Source organism: Thermobia domestica, chromosome 13 (genome assembly GCF_964235325.1).
Source record: "Thermobia domestica chromosome 13, izTheDome1.hap1.1, whole genome shotgun sequence".
Taxonomy (NCBI): Eukaryota; Metazoa; Arthropoda; class Insecta; order Zygentoma; family Lepismatidae; genus Thermobia; species Thermobia domestica.
In genome coordinates, this window is record NC_137466.1 from 125617992 (window position 1) to 125639241 (window position 21250).

The window sequence follows — 21250 nt, forward strand, 5'->3', positions numbered from 1 at the left end:
AATACAGAAATATATTACAATAAGTAGTTTCCTCTACTATTTTTAGGTAAGAAAGCGGAAGGAACCCAATGACCAAGCGTCTTAGAGCTTTTTAGGAAAGGTATCTCTCAATTCACCAAGCGTCGTGAGAGGTTAAGATTTTCCCAATGAACAGGTGCCTTAGGGCTTTTGGTGGTTTGATCAACCTGGAAAGATGGATAATTCTTGGGGTGTGCTGCTGTATTTATCCTGAAATGTCGGTTACCTTCGTTGATCTCCGTCTTGCCGACTGTTGGCGATTTGGGGCGACTCCTCTTCGGTACTGTCGTCTGCGCTGTATTTATTTACTGCAAACACGTGAAATAAACACATGGCTATAGCCTGAAGTGAAGACATGCGGAACCTTACAATATTTAATTGGAAGTTTGTTCAATACAAAGATTAGCTAATTGAGGTTGAAAAGTAAAAAATCCGACGCCTTCAGAATGTAAAAATAATTTTGCAATTCATGGTATTTCAGTAATCTGGGCCGTGTTGATTTTCTTTCATGCGTCTCACAGTCAGGGGCTTATGATATTTTAATCACGCTCGACTTTAGACATAGGAGCTGAATACGGTTCTGATTATTTGAAGTTATCCGTTTCTAGCCATGTAGCATAACACTTTTATCATTAAAATAATATAAAAATAATACTCATTTCCCCTTCTAGTAATATATAATGCATAAAAAGTTATTTACTTACGTTACGAAACATAGCTGAGTAGGGATACGCACGAGACAACATTTGAGGCTGTCTCGTCTCGAAAATGTGCTGTAAAAGCGATGTCTCGACTCGAAAAATGTATATTTCTCCATTGGAAGATCTGTGTCTCGACTCGAATTTTGTCAGGAAATTTCTGACTCGACTCGTCTCGTGCGCATCCCTATAGTTGAGCGATCGTCAGCGAGCGAAGGGGGTGGGAAGTCCCGCAGTGCTCGTTTTGTTCCACCTTGATCCCCATGATAATACCACTTGACATCACGTCACAACGGGTTGTGCAACTTTGATGTAAATCTAACGTCACTCGCTTCCTTGTGACCAACTTAAAACATTTGCCTAGCGTATTGCGTGAAAGAAATATGCATCTCAGGTGTAGCCACTCTAGTTTGGGAACCAGTGGAGTATTGGATCTGTTAAATATATATATAAAGGGCCTTATGCAGAGTCGTTGTGACGTATGATTAGCGTCATACTAAACGCCTGACTATTGCAAGAAACATGTTAGTCGAACTTTTTAGTATGACACTAATCACGCATCAAAACGACTCTGCATAAGGCCTAAAAAGATTACGAAACGTTGTGATTTATCTTATAAGTAGTGAAGCGTGGGCACCCATTGGAAAAAAAAAATAAAGGTCATCGCCTATGTTGTACACTATCATCATACACGAAGGTAATCTATATTACATTTAGAAATAAACATTGTATTTCCGTTACTATTGACGCATTGTAGAATTTATTATCCCTTATATCCAGGGTACAATTTACTTATGAAAAGCATAAGATTTTTTAAAATCAAGACTTGCAAGACTCTTGCAAGCAAGACCAAGACCAAGAGTGGGTGTGCAAGACCAAGACCAAGACCACCCAGGTCTTGGTCTTGCATTTGCTCATCACTACATCGGAAACACTACCGTTGCATCTAACAGATATTCCACAAGACAAATAAGATATCAACCACATAATAAGTAAAATGAAAAGATCATGCAATTCTAGGTTCTTTATCAAAATATGACGTAATTTGTCAAAATTCTAAGACAAATCGAAATAATAATAATAATAATAATAATAATAATAATAATAATAATAATAATAATAACACTCAATGAACTCTAAATGGCACATATTTAGCAATTACTAAAAGTATCATTTAATGTTTATTTTGAAGATATCAATTTGATTGCTGTTACTCACTGTAAAGGCTGGTTGAAAGAAGGAAAGAAAGTTTAGTAATGTTGAACTAGTAAGCATGATTTATAACAATTTCACATGAATATGTATGCAGGGTGGCCTATTTTAATCTTTCCACGGAAATATTTCGAAAACAGTTGAACATAAATGAACTGAACAAAAACTCAAATAGGAAATACCATGGCACAAATCGAATGGTGGTGTCGTTGTGCCCCCCAGGGCCGCTCTTCAAGGGAACCCGGGGCCCAATTTTAAAATTTTAAATGGAAACTTGGGGCGAGTGTCACCTCGTTCGATTGATCTTTAAAAACTAAAAAGCGATGTGGCAAAAGATTTGTCATATCGATCACCGTATTCAAAATGGCCGCCAAGATATGTTACCTGTATCAGATAAACGTCCAGTACCACTAATATGAAAACGGTTGAACATAAATGAACAAAACAAAAACTCAAAGAGGAAAGCCATGGGGTAAATCGAATAATGTTGTTGCGGTGCCCTCCAGGGCCGCCTTTCATGGGAGCCCAGGCCCAACTTAGAAATTTTAAACAAAAATATGGGTGAAGTTATACCTCGTTCGATAGATCTTCATACACTTTACAGCGTTGTGGCAAAAGATTTTTCACATAGGTCACCGTTTTCAAAATGGCCGCCAAGACATGGTGCCTGTATCAGATAAAACGTCCAGTACCACTAATATGAAAATTGTTGCCGAGATGAATGAACAGGATAAAACTCGTATAGGAAATCACAGAAGGTAAATCTATATATCGTTCCACGCCTCGAGAATAATCCAACGGGGAAAAAGATTATTAAATTATAAGTGACATGATGCTAAAGAGGAAATCTAATTCTTAGAAAATTATCTTTCCGCTCTCTCTCCGTAAGTGGGTGAAGCGGGAATGAATGGTAAAATCTTAAATGAGAACCCCACTTTTACTTGCAAGGGGTATGGTTTGTCTGAAACACTTGGGTGTACAAGTGACTGGTACTGTAATGAACCAATATTGTACAGACGGCTTTTGACCAAAGTTTGTACACATTGTTCTAAAATTGCATCGTTCGACAAAGTAGTTTCGCATTGCAGTTGTTTCATTTTTGCACAAATCATTGTCTGTAATCAAATGGAAGGTACCATTTAACAAGAATTTTACCTACGTTTTTCCATTACAGACATCTATCTCTTATAGAAACACATTTAAGATAAATTTGTTGTATAGATACAATTAAAAAAAAAAAAAAAAAACAAAAGTTCTCATTTGCAATTTCACCGTTCCTTCCCGTCCCGCTTCCCACTTACTGAGGACGTTGGAACGCTGATTTTCTAGGAATTAGATTTCCTCCTTTGCATTATGGCACTTTTACTCTAATCATTTTCTCCTCTGTTGCAATATTTTCGAGAAGTAGAATGATAGGAGAGAAGGAGGGAATGGCGATCAGCCCACTTTGCCCTCTTGTGTGACCCAAGGAGAAGTTAAACTAGTGCTGCCATCTACCTCTTGTAGCAAGGTTTCTTGTGTATTGTCGAGGAAGTTGTTAGAGAAGACTGAAGTCTACAGTGTGTTGAAACTTGTTTTTGTTGATTTTCTTATAAGGATCTGCATATTTCAAATCACGATACGTACAATTTTAAGTTGTAAGATCTTGAAGTTACTAAGATTCATGAAAAGTTATGTTTACGTGTAATGTACGACACATAGTTATATTTCAAATAAACTACGTTTTACAGTATAACCAGCTCAATTTTTAAAATGGCGCAATGTTGGGAATCCCGATCAATGTGATCGGTTTACCATCATGGTGATCGCCATTCCTAACAAACATTTTGAATACTTCTCCAGACAAAAATTATAAAAGAGGATAGACCTAAGATATGTAATAAGCCTACTTGAGTCAAACACTGAAACTTTGATATCGGTGTAACCTTTGTGGATCGTGGGTGCATGCTGACTGTACTTTTGTAGACTCACCACGTGGATATATCTGTGACGTGTCTTTGAAAAAACGTCAATAAAACATTCAGTTGACGTTTCTCAGTCTTTCGAAGGCGCAGATTAGAAAAAAAAAAAAAAACTTCAACTGCCTATGAAACTGTGTTTATTAAGCTTGTACTGTGATCGCCATTACCAACATGTGGTGGGAATGGCTACCAAAGTAGCAATTTGAGTTTTTTCCATCGTGTTCCCGAACTGAAAGAATGAGCCTCTTTTTATTTTACACACTTATTTTAGAAGGATTGAAGTACGTATTTACAAATTTGTTTCAATATATTTTGCAAATGAAACTACGTAATAACCCATTTTTCTTAGGTGATCGCCATGCCTAAATACCCTCTGTGATTTTCCATAGGAATTTTATTCTGTTCATCCGTTATTATCTTCAACCGTTTTCATATTAGTGGTACTGGACGTTTTATTTGATACAGGCACCATGTCTTGGCGGCTATTTTGAAAACGGTGACCCATATGGACAATCTTTTGCCACAACGCTGTTTAGTGTATGAAGATCTATCGAACGAGGTATAATTTGACCCATAATTTCGTTTAAAATTTCTAAGTTGGGCCTGGGCACCTATGAAAGGCGGCTCTGGGGGGTATCGCAGTAACACCATTCGATTTGCCCCATGGCTTTCCTATTTGAATTTTTGTTTTGTTTATTTGTATTAAACCGTTTTCATATTAGTGGTACTGGACGATTATCTGATACAAGTAACATATCTTGGCGGCCATTTTGAATACGGTGATCGATATGACAAATCTTATGCCACATCGCTTTTTAGTTTTTAAAGATCTATCGAACGATGTGTCACTTGCTCCATGTTTCCATTTAAAATGAAGAGCGGCCCTGGGGGGCACCACGACATCACCATTCGATTTGCCCAATGGTATTTAATATTTGAGTTTTTGTTCAGTTTATTTATGTTCTACTGTTTTCGAAATATTTCCGTGGAAAGATTAAAATGGGCCACCCTATATACAGGGCCGGATTTAGGGGGGTATAAAGGTGCACATGCACCCCCTCCTTCGTTGTAAATATACACTATAAAATGATAAGCTAGCAGTGAAAATAGCAACACTTTCCGAAACTTTCTGCCGTCATGTTTCGTTTGGAGCTTAAAAGAAACACAGAGCTTCGCAAAAGCAATAGTTTAAGTCGATTTTCTAAAGGTTGATGGAAAAGGATTCACCAAGCAAAGCAATATAACTTTTTTCAAGTAGGGAAGAAAACAGAAGCTAGGAGAGAACATTTTTTTTCCTGCATAACACTTTCGACCCTATTTAAAATACTTTCCTCCGTTCTATGCATCAGCGTTGTCAGGGATAAAGAAAATTGTCACATGTCACTTTGAAGAATTTCAATGTGATTGGTTATTTTGGTAGTTATTGATGCACCCCCTCAGACAATCCTGGATCCGGCCCTGCCTATATATATATAAACTTTTTTCAAGTAGGGAAGAAAACAGAAGCTAGGAGAGAACATTTTTTTTCCTGCATAACACTTTCGACCCTATTTAAAATACTTTCCTCCGTTCTATGCATCAGCGTTGTCAGGGATAAAGAAAATTGTCACATGTCACTTTGAAGAATTTCAATGTGATTGGTTATTTTGGTAGTTATTGATGCACCCCCTCAGACAATCCTGGATCCGGCCCTGCCTATATATATATATATATAACAGTATATTAAAAGAAAAGTATGTTAAAGAGTACTTTCTTGTAGTTTACTTTTGTGCCTGTTAAATTTTCTTCAGCAAGGAGTAAATATAAGAAAAATCAGAGAAATAGCTTGAAAGTGTAAATACGGGAATAATAATAAAAATAGTTCATGTTCGTTTCTAGCTTTAGTGTTACATTAAACATACATCTGCCTCAATCGATCCCAGAACCACAGCACATGAAAAGAACTTTTGTTGCTAAAACTGACTGGTACGTGTATCCAAGTACGAAAATGAAATGAAATCTTTGAGATTTACGTCCCACGATTATGCCGGCTAGGCTAAAGGAGACGGTGATGATGAGAGATGAATGAAATGGTGGAATGAAGAAAATGGGAGAACCTCGAGAAAACCCACGCACACGGTGTTTGCCCACCACAAAGTTCACTTGGCGGGGGCTGGGATCGAACCCGGGACCCCAAGCACCAGAGGTGAACGCTCTACCACTGAGCCACCGCGGCCCCTGTATCCAAGTACGAGTCGTATTGTAATTGTAATTCTAGAGAATAAGCATGAAATAAAGCCGTTACAATTTACCGTCCCATAGCTATATAGGGTTGCCAACTGGCCGGTTTTTGACCGGCCTGGCCGGATATATTGCTGTTATTTTGATTAAAGCCGGTGACCGGTAAAAACTTCTTACCGACCCCTTTATGAACGTTTTTTTTTTTCAAATTTGTATCTATAAATAGTTCGAAGCAATTTCATCTAGTTCGAAGTATACATTTAAGAAGTTACTTTCATTATCTAAGTCCAAAACTGTTACCTTTCACCATCTATCAACGATTAATATATTTTGTTCAACTGTTTAGATAACTTAAAAGAGAGATATCAGGGAAAATTTGAAATTTAGTAGTAAAGAATTCTATATATTTATTGAGAGTAAAAATGGACTTCATAAGGCAATTTCCTATAGCTGAAATATAAGTTTAAAGAATAAATTTAATTTTCCAAATCCAAAATTGTCACGTAAAGATTAATATACTTTTGTTCATCTGTTTCGATAATTTTAAAGAAGTGGCACTTACTGGTAAATACAATAAAATGATCAGTGCCGATATCAATTTCTCATTTATAGCACAATGTATCTAAAGTTTATTAAGCTTATTAGTGAATGTAGTAAGGATATGCAGGATATAGGTGCTAGTGCACTTTTGTTCACGATAGTGTATTTCCTTCCCATAGATGGGTCCGAACAGAGATATTTCACAGTTAAGACTTATAGCATAGGTAGGGACGTACGCAGGGGGTGGGTCCTGGGGGTCCGGACCCCCCCGAAATTTAGACTTTTCAGTAAATGTAGCCTAATTTAAGGGGCAATTTCACGAATTTTAATATGAAATACCCTCATATTGAGTTTGGACCCCTCCCGAAATAAATTCCTGCGTACGCTACTGAACATAGGGTATTTTGAGGGTGTTTTTTTTCATTTTCCAGAGTTGGCAACGCTATAGCTATACCCTTATTAGGCTAAATGTTACTCATGATTAATTAAACATTATGAAATATTGGTAGAAAGAGAATGTGGTAGGAAACGAAAAAACCGAGTAAACTCACGGACCCTGTAATCAGAAAGTCACATAGCCTGGCACCTCCGTGCTAAAGCACTTTACCACGAGTCAGGGCTGCAGCCAGTCCAATTTCTTAGAGGGGAGAGAAATTAATACTGAGGGACAATGACTAATGACAGATATGAAGGAAAATCACAAAATAATGTGCCGGTATTTATTTTTTATGTATGGAATCTGTAACAGCTGTAGATCCCTTCTAGTATACGTTTTTGACTACTCATGTTTTGAACATATATTTATTTAAATGAACAATTAAAAAGCTTAGGGAGACTGAAGGTAGCCGCAGAGAGTACTAAACTCCCCTTGCCACCCCCTAGCTTTCAGGTCTGTTCTACAGTTTATTTATGTAACAGTTTACGTTGTGTACAGGTTTCATATCTAGTTTTACTTCAATTTAAACATTTTATTTATTTATTTTTTTTTTTTTTTACAACGTTCGCCTTTGGAGAAAGGCAATAAATAATTTAGGTTAGGCGCTGCTCGTTCTAGCCCCTCGCTAGCTACGGGTCTGCACTAAGCTTACGTGCAGTGATAGTTTCAGATTTTTCCCCGGAGGGAACTTTGAATAAATGGGGGTTAAAAGTAGTACTGTAAAAATACTGATAACCCAAGTTGAGGTACGATCGGGAAAATACACCCAGTGCTCTGAGAGATCTCTTTCCAAGAGTTCCCAATAAAGGGAAATCGCTCGTGATTCCGCGAATGAATCTTTTTCTTGACAAACTTGCTAAACGCTAAGGAATTGGAATTGTGTTAGGAATGAAGAGGACTGGACACACTGTAACGACACCCGAACATTTCGTTTTTGTTCTTTTTTTTCTGAAAAGGGCTGCGGTGGCTCAGTGGTAGAACGTTCACCTGTGGCGCGTGGGGTCCCCTGTTCGATCCAGTTCTCATCAAGTGAACTTTGTGGTGGACAATCGTGTACGGGGTTTCCTCGGAGTTCTCCCGTTTCCTCCCACTTTCTTCATTCCATCCTTTCATTCATTTCTCATCATCACAAACTCCTTTAGCCTAGCGGGCATTTCCTTGGGACGTAAAACTCAAAGATTTCATTTCATTTTCTTTTCTGTAAAGAAGTGATCTGGAAATCTATAGAATGAAGTTTAGATAAAATATACGCACAAATATTGGAACACCAGCCGTCATCTATTATAAATGGATTTTTGAAAACGATCTCAATCTCAATCTGTATACAGTTGGACTAACGATTGAGAATTCTCTTATGGACATATCAAATTAATTAGCACCCGGAAGTTATTATTTGTATTCTCTCAATCCAATAGTTTACTCAACAAATTTCACTTAGCTTCTTAAAGCGAGATTAATTAAAATTTTAGTATTTTACAGTGAACGCATTTTTGCACGTTGAATTGTAAATTGATCAATTATACGTACAAGTTATATTTATTTCCTTTTTAACCAATTCACTCTTAGTTATTATTTCAGGAAAAGAATTAGATCACGAAAAAGAAGTTATCCAAATTTGATTAGTTCACAGTGAAACAGGAGCATAAATATCATTCTTACATGGCGTTTAATTTTGAAACAATAATTTATCAGTTTCTATATAGAACTAATTATCTATTCACTAAATATTCAAACGAAAATGTGAATTGGTTAATCTATCTATGTTACAGTATGAGACTCGGAAGAGCTGCCTACACTTCAACTTCAGTGTTCTTTATCAGCTACTCTCTTACTTCGTATTGCAGCACGGATAACACACTCGGCACCACACTTGTTTGTTTTCTACAAAAAGCTACGTGTGCGCGAACGAGAGAGAAGAGAAATACAGCTCATGACGTGTACCCGTACATGCGTACAAAAGGAGTGTAACGAAGCTTTACTGCGCATTGCGCATGCATACATTTTCATGATGACGCTTTAGAGGAACTATTTTCAGATGCTTCTTGATGTAGCTTGCATCATCGTGGATGAAAAGGGACACCTTAGACAAATTATTTGTGCAACTGCTGTGTTTTGTCAGCAGAACGTTACAAATTTATATTTGTTAATAGTGAATTTTAATAACAACAAATGTTTTCCTCCAAAATAATTTTCAATACATCCATGATATTGCCTTTTGCGGATATCAAAAACCGATAAAAAATTTTCGATCCTTTCTTTTTTAAAGAAAAATGATAATACTGGCACATTTAGACAATTTAAAATGAATATCTATTAATCATCTTAGTAAAGTACAAACATTTCTGTGATATGTTTTTTGTTGCGTGCCTATATAGAAAGATTAGCTTCGAAGTTTATGTATCATTCCGCATGCATTCTACCAAAACTGATACAAAATATGTGTTGTACATTATTATATTGAGAGATTCGGAATATCATAAACATACGATGAAACATACGATTTTTTAAATATTTTAATTTCTAAAATCAAATAGGATATATTTGAAACTTATTTTTGTTGGAATACGTGTAATGGTCCGCCATGTTTAATTGCAATTGATCGTGAAAACTACTCTTTCAATGCATTTCTCTGGATTCTTTTGTAAAATTTTAGTTAGAGAAATGAAAAGAAATAAACTTTCTAATGTAATCTAATATTACAATGTTTGTATGGAATAATAAAGAACAAAGTTCTAACAAGTCATATCTCTCATTCATATGACAGGAAATAATGTCATATTTCTTTGGAGAAAATTCTTACATTTATCGCAGTTTTCTTTGTAAATTATTAATGAACTCAGGAAAATAGCTATACTGTCTGCACTAAAAACGCAAAATTAATTTCTTTTTTGTAAAAGCAAAGGAAAATGAGGTAGAAATGGACTAATTTTTGGACTATATTTTGTACGCAGTAATACATGTAATGTGTCCATTTTCCCGGGCAATAGTAGCTTTCTTATTGGTTATGGTTACATCACATGGTGGTACAGCGGCCATATTTGCCAGTGTTTTAGTGGAGAAAAGTAGTGGTTCTTAGGTGTGTCTAAATATTTGAATAAAACTGCCTTGTTTGTTGACAGAACGAAGTGAAAACAAAGGTAAGCAGCACGCACATTGTGCAAATTAATAATACGCTGTTTTTTTATGTGTCCGATGCTCGTAAATGAAGTTACTGAGCTCTGAATGCATGACATGGAAGGTGGTAATGGCTCGAATTTGAAACAAAGAAGTGTTTTGGCATTAAATCACGGATTGTTTCATATTAATTTGTATGTAATTGAATAGTTTCAAGTTGTAGGTGTTGTATGAAAGTTAAATGTGGTGTATAATTTGGTTACAAAGCACCGTACATACAAATTTGGAATATTATTTGTACCGGTACTTGTATCTACTGAAACATAATACGAGCAAGAAAATTTATATTTACTTATTGATGTGCGTGAATTAAGAACTTAAACACGTTCAAGTGCAGGTGTGAGCTTTTCTGCAATAGCTTTCCTTAATCAATGTAGATACCTCTATTAAATATACACGTGATCGTAGGGTACGTCAGCGTTCTGTACAAAGGAACATTGTGACAAGTTACTGTGCATTAATGGCATTTTTGTAAATAATTAGAGGGATTCGTAATAACCCTTGCACACATGTTGGAGGGAGGGAAAATTGTGAACCATACGCATAAGGAACTGGAATATCACTGATGCCCTGCAAAGGCGTACCGTTCAGTAGTTCATGTTAGGAAAGCATGGTGACTAATGGATATGTCCTCTCTCTCTCTAGTGGATATTTTTTTCACGTAAAAATATTGAAATAAAGTGCAAGGGTGGAATATCGCGTGCTGTGAATTGTTTGAAAATAATATGGTCTAGGATCACGTTTAAGGGAGTCAGATGTTTACTGTTGTGTATATTTCTAACATTTCGGTGTGTACCCAATGGTGGAAAGGGACATTAATTGAGTAGCAATGCGGTATACATTACTGTGCAAGTATCGGTCTCGTGGTTTGACCTGAATATAAGGGTGTAATGCAGTGCGGTAATTGTCACTAGAATTTTTATACCAGGTGTTACACAGTTGACAGTGGGCCGTCGGTCAACCCAAGATGTATGTGCCCTGCCCGTCCTCTTCCGAACTAACATTGCCATATTTCTTTTTAAACTAAAGAACGGTGGAATTTTTGAGCATGAAAATATTTGGATTCAGGTCAAGTTTAGACACACACCATTTTGAAATATTTACAGGTAGAATTGAATACTCTGCATTTGAAGACATGTTTATAAGGAACAAATTTGTGTATCCAACAGAGTGAAGTAGTAAGTAATACAGCAGTATGTATGATTACAAGTAGGGTTAATAGTGTAATAACACTGCAAGCGCAAGACAACGGTTAAAATACAATACAATACAGTAAGTACGCGTAGGCCTGTAGTGAAAGATTTAGTTTTAATGTAAGCGTTACACTATTAACGTATCTTTCGTCTGTCCTCTGAACGTTTTGCATGTATATCAGTTGTACCCCTCGCCGCTGGTCTAATGCTAGAATTCACGACTTTAATGCGTGTGGTCTCGGGTTCGATACATGCTTGAATAGCATTGAGATATGACCGCATTACGATGGTTTGGATTCCGCTTTAAATCAAACCATAGGTTCATGTCATGTAACCTCAGTTCCCGGAAGGGACGCTAAACTTCAATAAAGATAAATACAATGTAGCTCGATTATGTAAATGCCTGAACTTGCGTATAATTTTGTTTAGGCATAGGCCTAATTGTAAATTTAATATTCCAATATAAAACACAATGAATATTAGTACATGAGCGCCGAAATATCATTCTGCTACCAAAATGTATTGTTTTATAAATGTAATATAATACATATAACGATTAGTCACACTTAACAATGCACTAGTCTTCTCATTATACTTGCCAGTATCTGGTAGGCAGGAGGAGGAGAAATAGAAGAACGGTGTTAAAATGAATTGTAAACATCAAGCAGAGCGTAACAATTGTTGTGTGACTATGTCTTAAGTTTAGAGTTGCCCCTCCAGTTTCAAACCTACAAAAAAACAGTAAAAACATTAAAACGTGCAGTTTTATTATACAAATCAATAGTATAAGTAGTAGTAGGAGTAGGGGTAGTAGTAGTAGTAGTAGGAACGGGTTAGAAGTCCCGCAGGGGTTTATTGGGTTCTGTTCTCGACGTAAAATGGGCATGCTTCTGAATCATGAAATCTTCCGCGTCTTCAAATAGTACCAACTTCCACACATCTTTCCTCGTATTAAATATAAGTTTACTACCAAACTTACACACCACATAAGAACTCCAAATCATAATTTCTTACCTCATTTCTCCTGTAAATTTTTCCTAATTTTTATAAAAAACGGAGGGGCAACTCTAAACTTAACCCGTGAATATTTTTCTTCTGTTCCTAGGAGTTGAAGAAATATAAAATTTATGCTGCAATTAGGAAAAAGGGAAGTACGATATTAAGATTTCTAGGTATAATTAAACGATGGTAGGAAAAAGGTAGCACGTGATTTTTAATAATAATAATTGGTAACCATTCCAAACCAGCCAAACATTTTTACTCGATAAACCTGTTTTATTTTAAATTCAGTGTGATTATTAGGTGTGTGTAAGAGTTAGTTTGTACTTACATTTCCTAAATATATACTCCTTCAGCTTGAGAATATGATTCAGAAAAGAACGTGGACGTGCTACCAGGTAATATCGTTTAGCGAGTGTATTGGTTCGAATAACATGCTGATGCATTTTAGGGGATATATTTCGTTTTCAGTTAACGAGTAGCCTAACTTCGAAAATATAATTTATCATCCTTTTGGTACTCTTACATGGTCACGTTGTATTATGCAAGTTGACTTTAGGTGGGTTTAGCCGGCAAGGTATTAGAACACAGATCTGTCTTTCCATTTAGCTGTAATGAAGGAAGAAAACAATGTGCCCTGCAGAGCTCTAACCCATCTTCACTTGCTGCCGCTCGCTCGGCAATACTTTGTGAATTAAGTATTAGACTTGATACAGAAGGGAATCAACCGGCCCTAGGAGGAATCTGTATTCTAGAACCTTACCTGTTATGGATATAAATACAGCGTCCGGACATATGCCATAAAATCTAGTGTACACCCTCCATTCCAAAAGAAACCGAACTTTTGAAAACAAATAGTACCACTAGTGCCATGTGTTGTAATATTTTACCGGTAGATGGCGTAGTCCCTCATTGACAACTGGTATAAATGTCATGACATTTGGATGCACGGCAACAAAGTTATTGCGTTTCAACTGTCAGTGTGTTGTGTACATCGGTCGGAAAATGAATTTCAAACAACGAGCTGCAATTGAGTTTTGTGTAAAACTGGGTAAAACTTTTAGTGAAACGCACCAAATGCTACAAAATGCATATGGTGATGAGTGTCTATCCCGTACGCAAGTTTACGAGTGGTTCAGGAGATTCAAATCGGGTAGAGAGACGCTGGATGATGACAAAAGATCAGGCCGTCCCAGAACGGATTATCGGAAGAAAACATCGAAAAAGTGCGTGAATTCATCAAACATAACAAAAAATCGTCGGTGAAAGTTATTGAAATGGAATTAGGCATTCCTCAAACAACCGCATGCCGCATTTTGACCGAAGTTTTGGGCCTTAAGAAGGTTAATTCGCGGTTTATACCACACAAACTCACCGAAGACCAAAAAGTTGATCGAATTGCGCATTGCAAAGACATCGTTAAAAGTGCTCGGCAGGATCGAAACTTCTTGAAATCGATTGTAACTGATGACGAGACGTGGTTTTTGAATATGAGCCCGAAACAAAGCGGCAAAGTGCTGAATGGAGAGCGCCGGATGAAGGAACACCCAAAAAAAAGTCGCTTGTTGAAGTCAAGTTAAGGTGATGCTGATTTGTTTTTACGATTCAAAAGGAATTATCCACAAAGAATTTGTTCAGCCCGGCAGACAGTCACTGGAGAGTTTTACTTGGGCGTCATGAAGCGTTTGCTGGCAAGAATTCGTCGTATTTGGCCCGAATATCGCGAAATCGGCAGTTGGACTCTTTTGGACGGTAATGCACCATCACATGGTTCGCGACTTGTAACTGAATTTTTGGTCAAAAATCACATTATTCGGTTGCATCATCCGCCGTATTCACCAGATCTCGCTCCGTGCGATTTCTATCTGTTCCCGAAATTGCATTTGGCGATGAAAGGAAAGTGGCACGCATCGATTGATGCCATTGAGAAGGCAACGACCGCCGTCCTAAAGACCATTCCAATAAAGGACATGGAGAAGTCGTTTGACAACTTGTTGGAGCGTGCAAATATGTGTATCGATGCAGAAGGGAAATACATTGATTAATAAAAATAATTTGTTCCAAAATGTACATTGCTTTTTTGTTTTTTTAAAACGTTCCGTTTCTTTTGGAATGGAGGGATATATATATATATATATATATATATATATATATATATATGCATGCGCGAATTGCATCTAATCGAATGAATGCAAAGGCGTAGGAGGATACGTTCGTGGAGCAGGCGCGTTATCGATAGTGGGTATCCGCGTAAACAGGGATGTTACAAAGACGTAATGTTAAAGTTAGCGCTCCTCGGAGAACAACGTGAGTAAGCTGAAGATTTCATTAGCTGGGCTCGTGCATGTCAACGTATAATGGTTTACAGTAAAGGTACGTTATGTTATTTATTGTATGTTATTTAAACCATTATACCAGTGTTCACTTTTAGTAGGCGTGCGTTCAAGGTTTGCTTTGTGATTGAACGGGAAGTATGGGAAACGGGAGACAGGCGAATTCGAATGAAGTTAGCCCGCACAGGTGCTATTAGCAATCTGTTTATACAAAGCTTCACACTACATATACGGGCCGATGTAATTCAGAATTCAGCGGCTGCCTGCCAGCTGCAGGCAGATGTAGAGTATGAATACAAACTGACATTCCATAAGAACCATTGCTCCAGTGTCCACTGTACTTTTTATTAGGTATGCTTGAATGAGGGGATTTGTATCTCAACCTGTCGGGGAGTGTGAGAGCCAGAGACTGGTGAGTAGCATATTAATAGGCTCAAAGACGGGCTCTTATTTATAATCACGTACAGTACACTAGACTGTACTTGTAAATTTTTAAGAAACTGGATTCTTAGCTGTATACACTTTACCTAGTGCCTTCCAAAAGTCAGCGTTGGCGTCTTTTCGTTTTTATTGGTTATGCTTGCATTAGGGAGTTTATTTCCGAAGTGAAAGGCCTCGAGATGCAGAAGGCAGTCACGTGGTATATTTTTCGTGGGTTTGTTGTGTGAGCAAGAATATAATAGGATATATGCTTGTTGTACAATATGTGATATGATTTGAAAAAGGGCTCATCCCTTATCACAGCTTATTAGAGTTCGGAAGATTTTATAGAATGAAGTAAAATTGCATTATATTGTCAATGTTGGCTAAAATATATCTATAGTTATTAAGATGGATTATTTTAGATAACAGAAACAATAAACCACAGTTTACTAGTTGCACCCGCGAAGCAGACTTTCATAGTAATTTTTCTTAAATTTAACTAATTCTGTGTCACATTTAAAGTTAGGGCTCTTTGTTTTCTAAATCAGTTGGTAACTATATGATAACTAAAAGAGACTTTTCAAAATTCGATTCCCGGGAGAGGAGGATTAACATTAAAATGTATTACGGAATTTCGATTATACCTTGCTTACATTATAGGTCAACGGCTCATAGAATCTTAGTGCAAATGATTGACGCTAAACTTGCTATAGCCCTGATAAGTGACCGATGCCATACCTCATCCACCGTTTTATAAATCTTTCATTATACTGGCTTCTTGTTCTATCTCGTAAATACTTCTCCAATTTGTCCAAAATGATAGTTGGGGGAGTTGTCCATTTTCGCAGTTGGAGAATTTTTTCCTAGCCCGCTCAACATTTGCGGTAATATTGGATATATTTTACTGGCATAATTGATTCTGAATAACACTAAAGCAAAAGTGTTGTATATTAGAAACAAATCGTTTATTCTACCGTTCCACAATTACGCACCGAGGCTAAGGAAGATAGTGATGGTGATAGTGGATCAAATGCTGGAATGAGAAAACCGGAGGATCCCGGGAAGATCTACGAACACAATGATTTTGTCTTACCCTTAAAGTCTACTTGACGTGGGCTGAGATCGAACCAGGGATCGCCATAGTTGGATACTCTTACCACTTATACACAAAGTAGACAGGTAATTGTACGTAAAGATTAAACTATTGGAAGGCAAGAGTTTTCGGAACCCCACATACAAGTGAGAAACTCTTGTGTGGCAGCGTAAGTACTGATGCAAGCAGGAGGGCTGGAAATAGCGCGAGCCATATTCGTTTCAATTCATCTTTTTCTAATTGAAATTTTGATTGGAAAAGAGATCCAACTACTACTAAGAACAAATGACTAAAAATTGGCAATTGTGTGTAACTGTGAATTGGGCAAAATTGTAGCTAATGGCTAGATTAAAAACCTAATGAACATATGAAAATAGCAAGATTTATCTATAAAATGGCAAATTTGTCACTACTGTTTACGTGTGATGAATGGAAGTAAAGAAAATCTCCCTACAACGCCGTGGCATTAACATCATAAGGTGTAGACTTTAATATAATTCTTTACGGGTGGTTTATTGATTTCGTTAAAAAATATTACCGAAGAATATCGAACATCACATTTAAGACTTAATGAGGGTTTCGACTTCATTGAATTAAGTTTTCCTTTTTTCTTTCTTTCTTTCTTTTATTGGTGATCTGTCATTCTACTTACAGATTTCTGTAATTCCTGATTCTTTAAATTTTCTGTAATTCCAGCTTTCGACTCTCCGCTGGAGTTTTGCTCACGGAGGTTAAAAACAGGAAGAAAAAGAACAGACATCGAGGAATAAAAAGGAACAGACTTACCAAGAGGAAGAGCTGTGTCGAAAACACGTTGTTAACCCTTAACACACCAAGCGGGGTCCTCTAGGGACCCCAGAGTGTGATATTTGGTGATACTGCTGCAACTATAAGAACCAATTTCTTCTCGATTTTTATATGTGCCTTGCACCCTTTTGGGATATCTGCTATATAATTAGATCATTAATATGCTCGTTAAAAAAGTGAAAAAAAAAATAAAAAAAAAATAAGAATAAGTTGAAAAATTAAAATAATACTTGAGGTCTCTAGAAAACAACGTTGAGGATTTAGGCTTGGTGCGTTAAGGATTAAGTGCGTCAGCGATCTGCAGATGTTCTTGAAGCAAACTAAAATATGGCGGAGTCACTTAGTGGACCTTTTATGTTTCTGTTGGAAAGTTACCAACCCATACGAAAAAAAAAGGCACCTGTACAATGCCTGGACTTATCCAGTTAATGTGCCTGTATAGTCGCAAAGAACATGCATTTACAGGCGTCAAGCACATACAAGAAACCTGTACAAGCAATGTACAGTATATGTTCTGAGAAAGAAACAGTTTATTTACAGGTGAGGAACATGCTGTTTTTAGGATCACAAACACAAACACAAATTCGTACACATGCACATGCCCAGAGAAAGAAACAGTACATGTACATTGCATGTATAAGGCAAAATACAAGTGCTTTTCAGGCATGCAGCACCCATTTAGAACACCCAACACCCCTTTAGAGCACCCAACACAATAACTGTGAAGTGTTTGTACTTTGCCTATATAGATACATGTACATTGCATGATTATTATTATTATTTTAATTTTTTACATGCACTGAACAGGTAATGTGTATAATGCTTGTACAGGTTACATGTATATTGCATGTTGATTAACTTTTTACATGCACTGAACAGGCAACGTGTACAGTACCTGTACAGGATACGTGTGCATTGCATGTTCATTTACTTCTATGATTTTAAGTTTTATCATTTTATTTTATATGTCGTTAGAATTAAATAAAGAAAATTACGTATTTCCGTTCACATTTTTGCTGACATCTTGTGAGGATATTTTCAATCATTAAACCTGTGCATGTATTGTGGCTGTACTTCACAGTTAGCAACCCCAGTTTGCAGGCAAATGTTACCAACATGAAAGACATACAAGCTACTATAAAGATTCACGTTTCCTTTACACGAACATGCTCTGTATATCATTGGCGTAGCCAGAAACTCATCAAAGGGGAGGCTTAAGCCATTAACATTACTAGAATATTTAGCTGAGGGGAGTAAGGCATGGCCCTTACTTCTGAGAATTGAAAGAATTTTTCAGTGACCATGTAGTAATGGTATTCTGAGGGACAACATTGACCCCTCTAGTTACTCCTATGACTTAAACACATACACATATCTCAATATACAAAAGACAGAGTTCAGAGTGACTGACTAACTGATTGATTAACGCATGGATCAAATCACTTAAGCTAGAAACTTGAAATTTGGACAGTACATAAAATATGTGATGTAGGGTACCAGTAAGGAAGGATTTTTGGAAACTCAACGGGGAAGAGGGAGAATAGGATGGGAAGAATTTTTAATAGATGGCCGTATCTCCGAATCCCTTACGGTAAAACACTTGAAGTTTGGTATTTGGATTTCTCATTTGAAATAATTTGACACATGTTTTAGCGTTTTTAAAAAATATTTTTTGTAAAAAGGGGAAGAAAAAAGGTGGGGGGGGGGGGGAAGGTGTGGGGATTGCAATTATTGTAATAAGACGTCGATATTTCAGAATCTCTGAAGGTTAGAAACATGAAATTTGGTATTTGAACCTCTTATTTAAAATATAGATCTGTATTTCTGTTTTTATATCTAGATGTAACGTAGAAGGAAAGCAAAAGGTGGGAAGAAAAATGTGTGGAGAATACAATTATTAAAATAAGATGTTTATACCTTGGGATCTGGGAACAGAGTCATGAAACTTGGTATTTCAACCTAAATTCGGTATGATTTGCAAGTTTATGAGGTGCAAGGCCGTAGGCCGAGCTACAAGCAAAAGCAGTGGGTTTGCCCCCCCTGTTACTTGAACTGAAATTCGGTATATTTACAGGTTTATGAGGTGCGGGGCCGTAAGCCGAGCCATTGCGGGCGTCTGGGGAAAGTGGCATAGCTCGGAAGGATCCAGGGATCTGAACACCCCGAAATTTTTAAAAGTTGTTAAAATAAAGCCTAAAATCGCGTTTTCAGCCAAATTTTTCGGGAGAAGACCCCCGGCTCTCCTCGAAATGAAATTCTTTCTCCGCCATTGTCTGTGTGCGAAGCCTTCAGCTAGCCGAAGGCTAGTGAAATTAAAAGTTATGATACTTGTCATCTCATCACGCCAAACGATAAGGCCGAAATAATTTTTGACATACAGTTAGGCCCAATCTCGGTTATACAGGGGGTTTATAATATTCACTTTGATTATAATACGTACCCTAAAGGGGAGCAGTGGTGATTTTTTTTTTTTTCCTTAACGAAGGATTAGTATCTCACGAGCTATTCAACTTAAGCTGAAATTGAGTATATTATCTCGTAATTAAAAATAAACAGATGTCCCCTAGTGTTTTCGTAAATTCACTCTTAGGAAGGGGAGGGGGTATTTTCTATATTCTATATGGGGAATTGATAATGCGTTATATCTATATATATAAAAGAGAACGTACAAATCCTTTGTTAGCTCATCACGCTAATACGGCTGAACCAATTTCTTTCATTTTTGGGGGGTTATTAAGATTTGGACCCTACATGGTTTTTATCATATCACTTGAATTTTCAATTACCAGTGTCTTGAGATAATTGACCATTCAAGTGTCCATTGAATTACTATGGGACCGAAATTCCATTGTTGCAGCAAAGCGCGAGCGCGTGCAAGTATATCTCATTGTTGCATTGTTGATCATTACGATTCACACATTTCATAATTCTCTCTCTGTTTTATCTTAATTTTCACGTTTTTATAATTCTTTCTGATATTTTTGAGGTAATGTCACCTAATTGCGTGCTTTTCAACCATTTTTGAATATTTTGCACTAATTTTTAATTGATTTGCTTATTTTTACAGACACTTTTACAATATGCCAGCACGTAAGACCAGTAGATTAGGGCGAAGAACAAGAATGGCTTCATACAAGCGAGCATCTCGACAAATGCGAGACGGTATGGCCAAAGTTATAAATAAAAACTTTTTAACTTTTTGCAGTCCATGCTTGATTAATAGATATTTAACGCAACTTTCGATGCTAAATCGTTTGGTGACCCAGGGCCAGAGGGGCAGTTTCGCGCTCAAGTTTCAAAGCGAAAAAGTAAAAATTATCTAATTAACAAGGTTTATTGCGTTCCGGGGTGACCCCAGCGAAGCGGGGTGAACGCTGCTAGTGTAAAATAACCCAAAATGGTCAATATTTGTGTTGAATCTATAGTTTTCAGGGTCGCTGAGATGAACAATGACAATTACGAAGTCGTTCAATCCAGGTTTAGCCCCCATCGACATTGAGGGAGGGGTAATAAAATATTCAAATTGACCAAGATCAGTATCGAATACATAGTTGTTGGGATCACTGAGATGATTAGTACTAATCCAGAATCCATTCAAATCCAAGTTTAGCTCCATCGGCATGGGAGAGGGAGAAGGCTGCGGTATTTCATCAATTGTTGGTTTGTCGAAGCGAAGCGGGTACGTTCAATGTTAACATTAAAATCTGCTCTCTGCAAGGAATCTTTCGGTAGTCTGGAAATCGCTTGTACAACACATGTTTAACTATTCCTTGTTGGGTGTTAATCGTGTAGCTGTACATCACCTGTACATTGTTGTTAGCAGTAGTTTTGTACAGCCAATGTATAGTCAATGCAAAACAGACATCAATCCAGATGTACTTTTCTGTCGAATTGCGTGCATTCTTCACAGGAACATTCGCTGTACGTGCAACATGTAACATGCCTGTGTACACGCTACTAAACACACAGTGTACAACCCAAGGTTTGAGTGATTGTACAGTGCTTGTTTATTTCAAACATGTTAACGTTGAGAACATCCAATGTAACGGGAAAGGGTTTATACAACACATGTTCAGGCATTTCTTATTAGGTGTTAAACATGCAGCTGTACATTGCTGTTAGCACGAGCTGTATGCTACCAAT

At 37.1% G+C, this 21250-nt stretch overlaps 1 protein-coding gene across 3 annotated transcripts in view; it reads left to right on the forward strand.

Annotated features, from left to right (window-relative positions):
* The first annotated feature begins 10063 nt into the window (after positions 1 to 10063).
* The window catches only part of LOC145668486 (uncharacterized), a 103764-nt gene continuing 92577 nt past the window's right edge, over positions 10064 to 21250 (forward strand). The window contains exons 1-3 of one of the 3 annotated variants that reach the window (XM_081736422.1): positions 10088 to 10222; positions 16997 to 17647; positions 20175 to 20269. In XM_081736422.1, the coding sequence (XP_081592548.1) occupies positions 20188 to 20269 (82 nt within the window). In that variant the 5' untranslated portion in view covers positions 10088 to 10222; positions 16997 to 17647; positions 20175 to 20187. Of the gene's footprint in view, positions 10223 to 16996; positions 17648 to 20174; positions 20270 to 21250 lie in introns of all 3 variants that reach the window. The other 2 variants (XM_081736423.1, XM_081736424.1) reach the window with 2 other exon arrangements.